This window comes from Neoarius graeffei, chromosome 5, assembly GCF_027579695.1.
Source record: "Neoarius graeffei isolate fNeoGra1 chromosome 5, fNeoGra1.pri, whole genome shotgun sequence".
In the NCBI taxonomy this organism is placed as follows: Eukaryota; Metazoa; Chordata; class Actinopteri; order Siluriformes; family Ariidae; genus Neoarius; species Neoarius graeffei.
The window spans coordinates 18486066-18501738 of record NC_083573.1 but is presented as its reverse complement, the minus strand read 5'-3'; the positions used below and the strand labels follow the sequence as shown (position 1 = coordinate 18501738).

General features: G+C 42.6%; 1 protein-coding gene across 2 annotated transcripts in view; it reads right to left on the bottom strand.

Moving 5' to 3' along the window:
• Positions 1-8658: 8658 nt before the first annotated feature.
• Positions 8659-15673, bottom strand: part of uba5 (ubiquitin-like modifier activating enzyme 5) — a 33141-nt gene continuing 26126 nt past the window's right edge. For both annotated transcript variants that reach the window (XM_060921363.1, XM_060921364.1), the window contains exons 11-12: positions 9388-9494; positions 8659-9172 (exon numbers count right to left, since the gene is read on the bottom strand). In XM_060921363.1, coding sequence (XP_060777346.1) covers positions 9089-9172; positions 9388-9494 — 191 coding nt within the window. In that variant the 3' untranslated portion in view covers positions 8659-9088. The remainder of the gene's footprint in view (positions 9173-9387; positions 9495-15673) is intronic.

Genomic DNA, 15673 nt, shown 5'->3' with positions numbered 1-15673 from the left:
GGTACTGGATTTTTCAGAGGTGGTCTTAGCCTTTGCACACTCTTAAAGCGTGTCACAAGAGTATGGGACTCAACAGTCATTCCATCTACCCTGTTACGCATGGCTGAGATGGCAGCTATATAAACTTTGGGGGTGGAGGCTGCAAGGCCTTCACAAAGCAGGACTGGAGAAAACTGAGAATTACCAGTATAGAACAGTGTGTTGTTTCCTGATCTTGTGCGTGGCACCATTCAGAAAAAAGCTTCCATCTATTTGCATAGCGTGCATTGGTGGAAGGTGCCCGGGAGCTGTTGCTGGTCCACACAATTGCTGGATTACAGGATCCTAACAATGGCTCTGGCCCTTCAAAGGCCAGAACCAGAGTTGCAGCCACGCTGGGTTCAGATGCCAGATTTGACCCTCCAGCTGTGAGAGGAGGTCCCATCATACAGGGAAGCACCAGGGCTCCCTGTCCAGTAACCTGTGTAATATTGGGAACTACACTCTCCTGGGCCATCTGAGGGCTATTAGTAACACCTTGTGATTCCCATTGAGGATCCTGTCAAGAGTGGGCAGTATTAACGGTAGTGGAGAGAAAGCATACAGTAGCTGATCTGGCCACACATGAGGCAGCACATTTTGGCCCAAGGGGCTTGTTGATTTCTCCCAGACAATACCAAGGAGGACAGTGTATTGTTGCCTGCAAGGCGAAAAGATCCACCTCCTCCTTGCCATATCTGTGCCAAATCTCTTGTACCGTTCCCCAGGATGGGGGCGTTGACGGGAGATCTGCTGCGCTGTTCTGAGTTCCTGATAAGCATATTGCAGCCTCCATTCCCCAAGATGGGGGCGTTGCCAGGAGATCTGCTGCGTTGTTCTGAGTGCCTGGTAAGCGTGTTGCCCTCAGGCTCAATAGGTGAGTATGGGCCCACAGTAATGACTGTTGTGCTATCCTTAAGGACTGTTTGGACCTGGTGCTCCCCTGGTGATTTATATGGTAGAACATAGATGTTCTACCATATAAACATGTTTCATAAGGACATGTTTCCCTACCAGCACTGGGAGGAAATGTTTGAGGGCAAACATTCCAACACATATGTGGTGTTCCTGCTGCCGAGTCCTCCACTGGCCTCTGACTTTTCTGCATTGCCACACTGCTCCCTAACCTGCTAGGGAGGCATCCGTGGCCATAACTTCTCTGTGAGAAGGTATGGACCCTAGGGCATCAGACAGAATGACTGGTTTACAACCATCCATCTTAAAGATGCATACTTTCACGTTCCCATCATACCTCATCACAGGCAGTTCCTCCGTGAGATCCCCCCCCTTTCATGGATGCAGGGATCTTAGGCAGCTGGCAATGACTCTGACCAGCTTGCATCTGCGTTGAGTGGGGTGCAGAGAAAGATTGTTCAGCCAGATCTGGAGAGGCCTCAATGACTGAAGGCCTAAAGGGATCACACATGAGGCTGCTGTGAGTATGCCTAGCAGTCTGAGAAATTATCTGAAGGCCAGGGCTCTGCCTCTCTTGAAGTAACTGATGAGCTTGGAGGATGTTGTGAATCTGCTGGGGAGTGGCAGTCATCAGCTGTGAGTCCAACTGAATACCAAGAAACACTGTGTGCTGACTGGGTATAAGGGAGCTCTTTTCATGATTTATTGTCAGCCCTAGCTTGGTGATGTGGGAGATCAGTGAATCCGATTCCCTCAAAGCATCTATCCTTGACCGGGAACAAATCAGCCAGTTGTCCAGGTAGGGGAAAATGTGCATCCCTCTGGCCTGTAGTGGGGACAGTGCTGCTGCTACACATCTTGTAAAGACTCTTGGTGCTAGTGAGATTCCAAATGGGAGCTCATGAAACTGGTAAGCCCGACCTTCAAAGGCAAAACGGAGGAACTGCCTGTGATGAGGTATGATGGGAACATGAAAGTATGCATCTTTCAGATAGATGGTTGTAAACCAGTCGTTCTGTCTGATGCCCTGCCCTGTCCTTAACATACGGAACTTGAAAACCTTGAGGTACTTGTTCCGAGGCCTCAAATCCAATGTGGGGTGAAGTCCGCAATCCTTTTTTGGGATAATAAAATAAGTGGAATAGAATCCACTGTTCTGTGAACAACTGTCTAATGGCTCGATGGCACCCTTCTCCAGGGGCATTAAGCCCTCCTGGCATAGGGCCAGAGCCTTGTTTGCGTCCTTGACAATGGCTATTTTGACCCCATAGAACCTCGGCGGTCAACATCTGAATTGAATGCTGTAACCCTGTGACAGGGTTGACACAACCCAGGGGTCTGACATGAGCGCTTCCCAGCACCTGAGCTGTTGCTTGGTGAAGCACCTGACCACAGGAGAGTGTTATTGTCTGCCCCCTTGCCCCTTCCAAGAGGGGTGACAGCCAGAAGACTGGCCACGCTGTACCAAGCAAGGGGGCTGGGTATGGATTGATGGGCAAAACCTGTCTGAGTGGTGTGCCCTTGGCTGCATTATCAGCCGTGGTATTGTCCGAGCTGTATTTATTGCCACAGAAGGCCTCTGTCTGGAGGGGCGGGGGTCACTGTGCTGTCTGGCCTGTGTAACCTGTAGGCCACACTCCAGTGCTTGTTGCGCAGCCTATGGAATGCACTTAACAGTAAATGAAAGGCTAATCACAGTCTTTGGAGGGCAAAAGTTCACAGCTCCAACTCATCTCGAGTTACAAGACTACTTACCAGCAATGCCTGTACACTCCTGGGGGGGGGGAATCTGCTTGCCTTTAGTGCTGGGGAGAGGGGCATACGTCACCCAGGTGACTTTGTTGATGGTAAGAGGTCACTTCCTGGGTGGATGTGCCTTTAGTGCTGGGGAAAGGGGCATACATCACCCAGGTAACTTTGTTGATACAAACACTTGACCTGCACATCCAGGTGCTTAAAGCACCACCTCTGGCAGTCAGTAGAAATGAAATAGAACTGCAGTTCAGGGATGTTGACACTGTATCCATGATCTCAAGGTATTGCTGTCGGTACATTGCTTCTGGTGTTTGAAAACTGAGATGGTGCATCTTCCAGTCGGCAGGGAACTTTTCTTGGTCCTGGCAGTCAGGCTCTCCAAATTCAGGTCATGTACTGCTGCAGTAGTATTTTCCCAAAATTCCTGGAATCCCTCTTTGCGTCAACACTTTGTCTTCTCTGAGCATGTCAACCATCTGCCGCGCTTTCTGTAGGTGCAACTGGCTCTTTTGGAGTGCAGTACTGACAGTTTCCATGTGAGAGAAGAATTTCAGCATGAGTTTCAGGGAGAAAAACATGCTAAATTTCTGCAGGTGCAAAAGACCATATGCTTTACCTCCTGCATCACCTTTTTTGTTTGAAGACAAGTCCTCCAGAAATTCCAGTAGCGCGCTGTAGTTGAAAGCAGTGGCTTGTAACGAGGCCATTGTCAAGGTCCATCGTATTGGGTACAGAGGTCTGAGGGAGAGCGTCTTTGCCTTGAAATTTTTGGAACCGGGTGAATCGCTTTGGTGAATTGGCATCATCATATTACGTATAAGTGACAGAAAGTTGTGATATGCGGGAATGTTTTCAGTGACATCATGCACAACCAAATTCATAACATGTGCAGTGCAATGGATATACTGGTTTTCAGTCACAAAACATCAGCAAATAGATACCTACTCTTTGACCATAATGTTAGCTGTCTCAGTCCATAATCACAGAAAAACTCAGCAGACTTTTTCTTCAATTAGCATTCTCAACACATCATGGGCCATAATTTCAGTCATCTCATTCAGTGCATTTACATGCACATCCAAATCGAGCTACTGTCGGTAATCGAGCTAAGGGTCCCAGCAGGGGTGCCAGAGAAATCCAATCCTACATGCACACAAGGAAATCAAGCTATTGTGTGAGGTACATTGTGCACCCGAGCCACAGATGGCGCTACACTCCCCATCGTGTTGGTACACTTCCGGTTATCGTCATGAAGAAGAGCTATTCAAGAGTATAAACAAAGTCCTCCTGATCTCTTCTGCTGCTCGCTACTACTACTGTTGTCATGCCGACCAAGGCTGTTGTGTTTCCCGCTTGTGGTCTCGTCACTCGTCACTTCCGGAAGGGGCAATGCTGAAGTAAGTAGCTCGACTACGTAGCTCGATAGGGTTTACGTGCACTAAGTAGCTCGGCTACAATCGCATAATCTAGGTCGCGTAGCTCGATTACGAGAAATCCAGTTCGGTTCGATTTCAGCCGAGCTAAGGTGTTTCCATGGCATTTAGAACTTCGATTTCAGTTGAGCTATGGCAGAAATTCGATTTTCTCTATGTGCATGTAAATGCACTGATTGAGGATATCGTGAGCGTTACTTGCTCTCCTAACCAGCCATGATTGCAACTCTGGTATGTCTTTAGCACGCAAGTTTAGCAACTGGATCAAATTGGACTCTGCAAATGTTTACACTTGAATCTCCAACACCTGGTACAAAAGATATTGAAGAGAGGATAGAATAGCCAACAAAGTGATTCTAGCATCAGCTATCTGCTTTTGTTTACTGACAGACATAGGCCAAGTTTACATTAGACCGTATCTGTCTCGTTTTCTTCGCGGATGCACTGTCCGTTTACATTAAAACGCCTGGAAACGCCGGGAAATGGGAATCCGCCAGCATCCACGTATTCAATCCAGATCGTGTCTGTTCCGGTCCTGTGTAAACATTGAGAATACGCGGATACGCTGTGCTGAGCTCTAGCTAGCGTCGTCATTGGACGTCACTGTGACATCCACCTTCCTGATTCGCTGGCATTGGTCATGTGACGTGACTGCTGAAAAACGGCGCGGACTTCCGCCTTGTATCACCTTTCATTAAAGAGTATAAAAGTATGAAAATACTGCAAATACTGATGCAAATACTGCCCATTGTGTAGTTATGATTGTCTTTAGGCTTGCCATCCTTCCACTTGCAAGTGGTAAGTGACGCGCATACCCGATATGCACTGACAGCATACACACAGCGGCTCAGTCTCGAATTACTGCTCGTGCACTTCACTCGCGCGCTCTGTGAGCTGCGCAGGGCCGGAGTGCGCACCCTCCAGAGGGCACTCGCTGTTCAGGGCGGAGTGATTTGGAGCGCAGGATGCCTGCGGAGCCGAGCGTATCCGTGTATTGGCGTTGCTGTGTGCAGGCGAATCGTGTATTGGTGTTGCTGTGTGCATGTTAATCGTTTTAAAAACGTTAATCTGATGATCCGCTGATACGGTCTAATGTAAACCCCACCATAGAAGCAGCAACTTTAACACCTGCAGCAGTGTGGTGCAGATTGGACATTTTTGTGTGATCTGAATCGTTCAAGTGCTATAGTCCAGCTTGAAAAGCCATCTTTAACAAAAGCTTTCAAACACACTTGTGTTGATGGAAGCGGGGTACTCATTTTTAGTGGTGGTGCAAACCTTAAACACTTTTGTGGAGTCATATGCTATTTAGGGAAATTTAATTTTCCCACTAGCCTGATAAGTCCTTCCCTTTTGCCCCTGCCTTGCTGCTGTTTGTGTCTTCATTGTTAATTGACTGGGCACTGCTGGAGGCACTGGTGGATATCGAGGCATCACTTGATTTTGTTAACATTCAATCTCTCTCTTCAAGGCACATGCAGTGAATGCTAGGTCAGTAGTAGTTTGGAAGTGGATTAGATCATCTGGCGTGTTGCTCTGATTAGTGGTTCGGATTTGGCACAGGGAACTCATCTCATCTCATTATCTCTAGCCGCTTTATCCTGTTCTACAGGGTCGCAGGCAAGCTGGAGCCTATCCCAGCTGACTACGGGCGAAAGGCGGGGTACACAAGTCGCCAGGGGCACAGGGAACTGACAGTGAAATAACCAATCACAGATGCATATCCCAATTCTCATTCCTGAATACTTCGTTTGAGCCAATCTAGCACCAGCCGTGAAGTTCTTGTATCAAATCAATGTAAATTTAACCTGGATATATGCTGACACGTGGGTGCTCAGCATTCTCTGTGGGTACTCGAACACCCACAGAATCCATGCCTATGAACCCAAGATGATACCGGCTACATGGAGATCCCAGACAAGCCCTCATTTTAACCAACAGGTTTTGATATGTCTGTACTGAAGAAAGTTTAATTGATAAAGTATGTGTTATCTAGAAATAGAAGTCCTCTGCCACCTAGGATATCCTCTCTCATAGATCAATTCAGGAGCAACAATCACTGACACAGCAGTTCAGGGATGTTTTTCAGTTTATTGAAGGACAAACACGAGTATATATATCCACATTCAAGTGTGTGGTGTAGCTAAATGATTTGGAAAACATGATTTCAGGAACTTTCGATTACGTTCATTATGTCTTATATTAAATATAGTTAGTTTTTTTTTTTTTTCTTTTTTATCAGACATCTAATTTATTGGGTTTGTTTACCTGACATGTTTCGACGTACAACTTCCGTCTTCCTCAGAGTGTCACCGGATGTTAATTGGTGACGCATCTTTTATCAGCTGCTGTTTCTGAAGGCGTGGCCTTCCTGTCTGGTTTGACAGGTCGGTCACGCCTTCTACTGTCTGTTTGTCCCCTGCAAGATGGCACTCCAGGTGTGGGAGAGCATGTATGCTCCCTCATCCCGGTTGATGGTCCTCGGGCTTCGCTTACGGATCTCCATGGCCTCCCTGATCCAGCGCTGATGTTTGTTATCTTCTGTGCGGATGACTCTGGCATTCCCCCAGTCCATAATGTGGACTGACAGGAAGGCCACGCCTTCAGAAACAGCAGCTGATAAAAGATGCGTCACCAATTAACATCCGGTGACACTCTGAGGAAGACGGAAGTTGTACGTCGAAACATGTCAGGTAAACAAACCCAATAAATTAGATGTCTGATAAAAAAGAAAAAAAAAAAAACTAACTATGATTTCAGGAAGCCAAGTTGGCTGTGTGTGATGGGGGACAGAAACTAACTTAGCAGGATAACCTTATGGAAAAACAGAGCAGGATGTGCGAACAAAGAAGTTTCAAGGATTTAAATTAAACTAGCCAAAGCAAGTTGCCAAACCAATATCTTTGTCAGGTGCAAACACAATTTACGAGTGGTCCAGACCTGTTGGAGTCGTGCAGTTAGTCTGCTGTTATCCCAACCTATGTTTCTCACTATTTGATTGTATATATTACTGTAGAAAGTTTGTTTGAAAATCTTATAGTTCATAACTGTCTTTATTGTACTGTGACACAATTCGAATTATAAATTCTAAATTTTCATAGAATCTAATTTCATTACATCAAGATCATTCATTTAAATTGGCTATTGATGCGATTGTAGAACAAGATGAGCATTTTAGACTGCAAAATGATTAAAATTATGCACTAATTTAAGGTTCTCTCTGAACTTGTACATTTGTGTACTTTGTTGAACATTTGTGCAGTGACAGGCATTTATGTTCTATAAACTTTAAAGTTCTTTTTAGTCTTTTGGTGCCATTTTTATTAATGAACACTTCCTGACATTGGCCTTATATGGCATTATCAGGCATGAATTATGCTAATTTACAATTCTCATGAACGTGCAATTAATTACACACAGATGGTCATTTACACGCCTATCTGAAGTTAGGAGCATTTGCTGAATCTGACGTGGCACACTTGTACAAGCTCACTGTACAAAAATAGAAACGTTCTTGCATGCAGCACGTTTTAGTGAGCAATGTGGTATTCCAATTCTCATTCTTGAATACATTGTTTAACTGACGGTACACACATGTATGTGAATTCTTGCATAGGGCAAATGTTCATGTCAAGTTACAACATGGCCCTACAGAGAAAGTGCTACAGTAGTATCAACATTTTCTGCCATGAAAGAAAAATTGTAAAATATTGTTCCTTTTTGATTTGGTATGTTATTTGTGCCTTTGTTTTATAGTGATAAGTACTTAAATACTACTTGAATTGCATTTTTAGACTGTTCATACAATTTATAAAAATGACAATATTAAACATTTTTGTAATCAATAATCCATCATAAATTAAGTTTCCTGTTTAACAACTTTGTCTGTCTTCCATCCTCAGGCATTACCAGTCTGCAAACAGTGCCAGCTTGTGCACATTAGATTATGACCTAATTAAGATAACACTTTATTGGTCAAGGGGACCAATAAAGTGTTCCAGCAGTATAAAGCAAAAAATAAAAAAATAAAAATACTGAAAATGTAGGGGGAAAACAAAAATGGTGTGCATACTATAAATAAACCACTTTATGCACTAAGGTGAAAGTACAGTAAATTGTCTTGAAGCTCTGTACAGTAATAATTCTGTATACAGTTATCCACAGGGGTAGTTGTCTTGTCTACCCCATAACATATATGGAATTTTCATAGTTTTAAAATACAGAAAAGCCTATGAATGAGTATGGGTGTCAATTTTTTATATATTTATCTGTGCGCGCGCCCCCATAGTTTGGGTATGTTCTTAAACATTGCTCATTTAACAGCTTAGACAGTCATGCATTTGCTTACCTCTATCCTGCTGCAACCCTGAATTATACTGCCACCATTTTAGAGAAAAAAAAATACCAGATTTAAATTTAATGTCTGGAGGCAAACACTAAATAGTGTAACTATTATAAGCTCATGTGCAAGTATTAATAAGGTGAACTATTTAATTTGTGGATATAAAATACTGACCAACATTTGTATGACATTACCTCGAATATCAATGAATACTTTATTGAACAAGGACATCTAGAAGCTCAGAGTTCCAAGCAATTGAAATGACAGGAAATGTCCAGTTAGATAGATTTAAGTGATGAAAAAACAAATCCTCATAATTGCCCAATTTCATTTTTAGTTGAGTTGAGCCTAGTAACTGTTGAGCAATATGACTAAACAGGGCAAGCAATGATCTCAATACACAGTTTTCATTTACAGCGTTTAATATCAACATCCCCATTTATCTTTCTAGACAGGCACTGAAAATCTAGGTCAGTGTGTGCCATTAGTTGCAGCTGTAATGTCTTTGTCTGGTTAAGAAGCTTCTCTTTACTTACAAAGAGACTGTATAAATGTTTTCACATATTGTAGCACCTCAGAACACAGTGAGAGGAGCTTGTGTCTGGATGTAAAAATCAGGAGACCTTTACAGCTTCTTCATTTGAGCCATCAACTCCTCTAGACTCTGGTCTGTCTCTTCTACAGTCTCTCCTGAATTTACTTCTCCATCCTGAGGAAAATACAAAAGGTAGACAGTGTTTAGAGGGGGGGGGGGGGAAGAGTCCTGTAAAGAAAAGTGCTTGTTAGGGCAACCAACAGTATTATACAAGCTGTAAATACAAATCAAAGATCAACACCAAACAAAGGGTACATGACTGAAAGTCACTTCTTTCAGTGCACGTATGCCAGATAATGATGGTGCAGTCATGTTCATGTTGTGTGTACCTTATTGGGGATGGTGTAGGCCACAGTTATGCCTTCTGGTAAATCTGGCTTTGGACCTGATGCATCCTGAAGCTCTGCCGCTGTGATCTCAGACACCAGCTCTATACCTAATTGGAGCACAGGCAGGACATGGTTACACACAACAGCCCACACACACACACAGGCTTTTATATTCTGCTGTGTGATGTATTCTGTGGTCATTTTAACAGGACACTGAATTATATTTCAGTTCCTCAATTACTAAAAAAAAAAAAAAAAAAGCTTTTGTGGTGGAAGTGTAATCATTAACGATGGTAACCATGAAATCTGAAAATACAACCTGATAATTAAAGCCACTAGCGGCCTTGACGGGCCCTCGCACGTGTGGTTCTGCAACCCAGGACATTCCGCCATCCAACAAAACAGTCACATGTCATATATTCATCAAATGTTCAAAGGTGATGTGCATGTTGCAAATGCCATGACTGCTTGACGGATGAGAGCTAGACAAAGACTAAGTGTGTGTTTCTGTGGTGTGAAAATATACATTTATATATGTACAAAACTATACGTGTCTCTTCCTTACTCTCACACTAATCTTAAGTCATCTTACAGTAGCTTTCCTGTGTCTGCAGTGTGTGTGTGTGTGTGTACATGCAGAGTTTTCATATGTCTGCAACAAAATGCACAATGATGGCAGGTCACTTATTTTGTGTGTGTGTGTGTGTGTGTGTCAGTCAGAGGGAGGGAGGGAGTGTGAAAGAGAGAGAAAGTGTGTGTGTGAAAGAGTGCGCTCATAGATGTTGCATGTGCATATGAGTGCATACTTGAGTGTGTGCGCGCACATAAATATGCATGACTGTGTGTGTACAGAATTGTATACGTCACCCATTCTCATGAGTATTCATATGATTGCAACTGTGTGCGTGTGCGCGCACACTACATGTGTATATTTTTTATATATATATATATATATATATATATATATATATATATATATATATATACACACACACACATATTATATATATATATATATATATATATATATATATATATATATATATATATATATACATACACATACATACACACACACGTACGTACGTATGTGTTGGTGGCGCTATGTCAGGCATGTCATAGATTAATCCGTCAAAGCATTGAAAATTTTTGCCACATTTCCTGCTTGGCCAGATGGTGATACTGTGCCAGGCATGTGATTTAGACATGTCAATATCATCAGAATCACAATATTCAATATTTTGTAAAGTTTCAGATCAATCCATCAATGAATTGAACATTTTTTTCCCCCATTTCCTGCTTGGCCAGATGGTGGCGCTGTGCTAGGCATCTGAATTACACGTGAATATCATTACAAAATATTGTGTATTATGATTGTGAAGTGTTAGATCAATCAGTTAAGGCATTGCCAATTTCTGGCATATTTCCTGCTTGGCCAGGTGGTGGCGCTATAACAGGCAGGCCCATTGGGCGTCAGGTTATCATAATATCTATTGAAGTAAGAAGTGTCCAACTATACAGTCAATGCACTGTGGCTTTCTGACACGTTTCCTGTTTATGTGGCAAGATTTTAAAATCATAAGGCCATTTCAACATAATTACAATATATCAAAAATCCCTTCACAATTTAATATCAGCGACATCTTGGCATCGCGTATAACAAATTTCACATGAATCTCATGAACCGTCTAGGAGGAGCATGTTAAAATTCATCATGTGTCAAAACACACATTCAAAAACCCTATTCTTTCCTTGGCCAGCTGGTGGCGCTATACCAGACAGGCATATTGGGCGTCTAGATGTCATAATAAATCACATTCTCTAATAACCTGATAGGTTTCAGCCAAATCAATAAATGTATTATGACTTCATGACATTTCCTGTTTATGTAGCGAGTATTAAAATTCATAATATTGCCATTTCAACATATTGCAACATATCAAAAATCCCTTTGCAATTCATCTCATCTCATCTCATTATCTCTAGCCGCTTTATCCTTCTACAGGGTCGCAGACAAGCTGGAGCCTATCCCAGCTGACTACGGGCGAAAGGCGGGGTACACCCTGGACAAGTCGCCAGGTCATCACAGGGCTGACACAGACAACCATTCACACCTACGGTCAATTTAGAGTCACCAGTTAACCTAACCTGCATATCTTTGGACTGTGGGGGAAACCCACGCGGACATGGGGAGAACATGCAAACTCCGCACAGAAAGGCCCTCGCCAGCCACAGGGCTCGAACCCGGACCTTCTTGCTGTGAGGCGACAGCGCTAACCACTACACCACTGTGCCACCCCCTTCGCAATTCAACATCAGCAATATTTTGGCATCATGTTTGACATGAATCTGATGAACCGTCTAGGAGGAGTACGTTAAAAATGACCATGTGTCCAAACACATAAGCCCAACTACCTCACTTCCTGTTGGGCGTGGCTAATGCAATGTATATACGAAAGTTGTTCATCTTGGGACGCACTAAATACCTACCGAATTTGGTATGCGTAGCTGAAACTATATGCCAATCCAAGGACTCCATGACATTAGGGGGCGCTATGAAGTCCCTGGGCCATGCCCGGGGCCAAACATCTGTGGCTGAGAAGCGGTTAATGACTGATGTGTGTATCAAATTTCATGAGTTTTCGTGCATGGGAAATGCCTCAAAAAAAGCCAAGCGCGACAGAAAAAAAATAAGAATAATCCTTCGAAAAACAGTAGGGTCCTTCGCACAGAATGGTGCTCGAACCAGGAAAAAGAAACCCACTTGTATTCACTATTGCCATTCCTCTGCATGACTTACACACATTCTATGTTGCAACACGTAATGCAGTACACAGGACTGCAAATGCACAGCAGTACGAGACTGAAAAATACACAACTCCAATTCCAAAAAAAGTTGGGATGCTGTGTAAACTAAAAAACAGAATGTGATAATTTGCAAATAACGGAAATCTGATATTTCATTGAAAAATAGTAGGAAGACAACAGATCAAATGTTGAAACTGAGAAATTTTATTGCTTTTTGAAAAATATATGCTCATTTTGAATTTGATGTCAGTAACACGTTTAAGAAAAGTTGGGACAGGGATATGTTTACCACTGTGTTGCATCACCTCTACTTTTAACAACACATTTGGGAACTGAGGAGACCAGTTGCTGTAGTTTTGAAAGAGAAATGTCCCATTCTTGCCTGATAAACAATTTCAGTTGCTCAACAGTTCAGGGTCTCCTTTGTTGTATTTTATAGTACACAATGTTTTAAATGGGAGACAGGTCTGGACTGCAGGCAGGCCAGTTTAGCACTCGGGCTCTTTTACTATAGAGCCATGCAGAAAGCGGTTTGGCATTGTCTTGCTGAAAGAAGGAAGGCCTTCCCTGAAAAAGACTGTCTGAATGGCAGCATATTGCTCTGAAACATGTACAGTATATACAACCCCGATTCCAAAAAAGTTGGGACAAAGTACAAATTGTAAATAAAAACGGAATGCAATGATGTGGAAGTTTCATAATTCCATATTTTATTCAGACTAGAACATGGATGACATATCAAAATGTTTAAACTGAGAAAATGTATCATTTAAAGAGAAAAATTAGGTGATTTTAAATTTCATGACAAACACACATCTCAAAAAAGTTGGGACAAGGCCATGTTTACCACTGTGAGACATCCCCTTTTCTCTTTACAACAGTCTGTAAACGTCTGGGGACTGAGGAGACAAGTTGCTCAAGTTTAGGGATAGGAATGTTAACCCATTCTTGTTTAATGTAGGATTCTAGTTGCTCAACTGTCTTAGGTCTTTTTTGTCGTATCTTCTGTTTTATGATGCACCAAATGTTTTCTATGGGTGAAAGATCTGGACTGCAGGCTGGCCAGTTCAGTACCCAGACCCTTCTTCTACGCAGCCATGATGCTGTAATTGATGCAGTATGTGGTTTGGCATTGTCATGTTGGAAAATGCAAGGTCTTCCCTGAAAGAGACGTCATCTGGATGGGAGCATATGTTGCTCTAGAACCTGGATATACTGTACCTTTCAGCATTGATGGTGTCTTTCCAGATGTGTAAGCTGCCCATGCCACATGCACTAATGCAACCCCATACCATCAGAGATGCAGGCTTCTGAACTGAGTGCCGATAACAACTTGGGTCGTCCTTCTCCTCTTTAGTCCAAATGACACGGCGTCCCTGATTTCCATAAAGAACTTCAAATTTTGATTCGTCTGACCACAGAACAGTTTTCCACTTTGCCACAGTCCATTTTAAATGAGCCAATTGGCCCAGAGAAGACGTCTGCACTTCTGGATCATGTTTAGATACGGCTTCTTCTTTGAACTATAGAGTTTTAGTTGGCAACGGCGGATGGCACGGTGAATTGTGTTCACAGATAATGTTCTCTGGAAATATTCCTGAGCCCATTTTGTGATTTCCAATACAGAAGCATTTCTGTATCTGATGCAGTCTAGGGCTGTCTAAGGGCCCGAAGATCATGGGCACCCAGTATAGTTTTCCGGCCTTGACCCTTACGCACAGAGATTCTTCCAGATTCTCTGAATCTTTTGATATTATGCACTGTAGATGACGATATGTTCAAACTCCTTTGCAATTTTACACCGTCAAACTCCTTTCTGATATTGCTCCACTATTTGTCGGTGCAGAATTAGGGGGATTGGCGATCCTCTTCCCATCTTTACTTCTGAGAGCCGCTGCCACTCCAAGATGCTCTTTTTATACCCAGTCATGTTAATGACCTATTGCCAATTGACCTAATGAGTTGCAATTTGGTCCTCCAGCTGTTCCTTTTTTGTACCTTTAACTTTTCCAGCCTCTTATTGCCCCTGTCCCAACTTTTTTGAGATGTGTTGCTGTCAGGGCTCGAAATTAACTTTTTTTCTTTGTGTCCCCCAGTGGTCCCGAATTCTGTGTTGTATTGTCCCGAATGGAAGCAATAGTGTCCCCATTTTTTTCCTCTCTGAAATAACCAGTGGTTAATATTATCATATGAAGTTTCTATTATATTTGTAACTATACGATTTTGAACCCTCTATATCATTTTTACAATAAGTCACAAAACACAAGTGACACATGTCCAATACATCATCTACTTCAAAATTACAGTTATTGCATTTTCAGTTTATTAAACTTTGGCGATCTCACTGTATGAATAGATACCCGTTTATTTAAAAGGGGCCAACTAGCTCATTCAGAAAAATGTTTCAACTCCCTACATCTGCAGTACACTTTAGCTGAAAATAAGACCCCTTTTATGTTTGTTTCATCTACTTATACCTTGAATATCTGTTGGCATATATAAGGCCAACTTATAATTTTCACCATTACCGTTATCCATTTTTATGTAATATACCTGTTGCCCCATTCAGAGATGTTTTGAAAGCCATCAGCCATACCATCAATGGATGAAATGCACACCCATGTTGCAAGCAGTACAATAGAAGGTTTGACCCAAAAAACGAAATATTTTAATCCAGTCTACAGTGTAAAATAAAGGAAAAACGCCATCCAATCATATCGAGGTACCACCTCAAAATGATTGGATACTGACACGTCAATCAGACTGAAGCCCGCGAGCAGCCCGGCCCTTCTGTGTGTGTGTGTGAGAGCGAGCAGAGTGTCACACAGAGCGCAGGATTCTCTCAGAGCGCTCCTTCCAAACAACGGGGATTTACACGAAAACGGAAGGAGATGTTCACAAAATTCTTTCACAGTGAGCGCCACAAGGCTCTCCTGAACACACGGATGTAATTTTTTTTTGTCTGTAGTGTAAAAAATGAGGTCACTAGAGTGAGTTAAAAACGAGTGACTTTTCTGCCACGTTTATAATGGGAGTCTATGAGGCTGCGCGGCTGTGCTCTCGTTACTTTAAGCCTTCTCATTCAAAAACAGTAAATCCTATCGCTCAGGTAGACACATTGTGTGAATCAGGACAAGTGTGGCTACTACTTTTGAGAAAATTGTGTGTGGAGTGAAAATTGGGGCTGAAAACACAGTTTAAATGAGAAAGTCTGAGCTATTTTTCCAAGCTCTCTACACTCTAACTTAACGAGCTCCACTGGTGTGTAACGCAATAGACACCCATTATAAAGCCGGACTTTCTCAGGCTTTATAAGGGGGAGGAGGGGTGCAGACGCGGGGGGTGGGAGTGTTTCTTTTCAAAATATGGCTTGCGGGAACCGTTATTCCAAAATCTTGTACTGCACCTTTAATGTAGAACTTTTTTTCTAGATCTATTTTTTTTTCCATTGTCCCGGGATTGTCCCAGATATGATAAT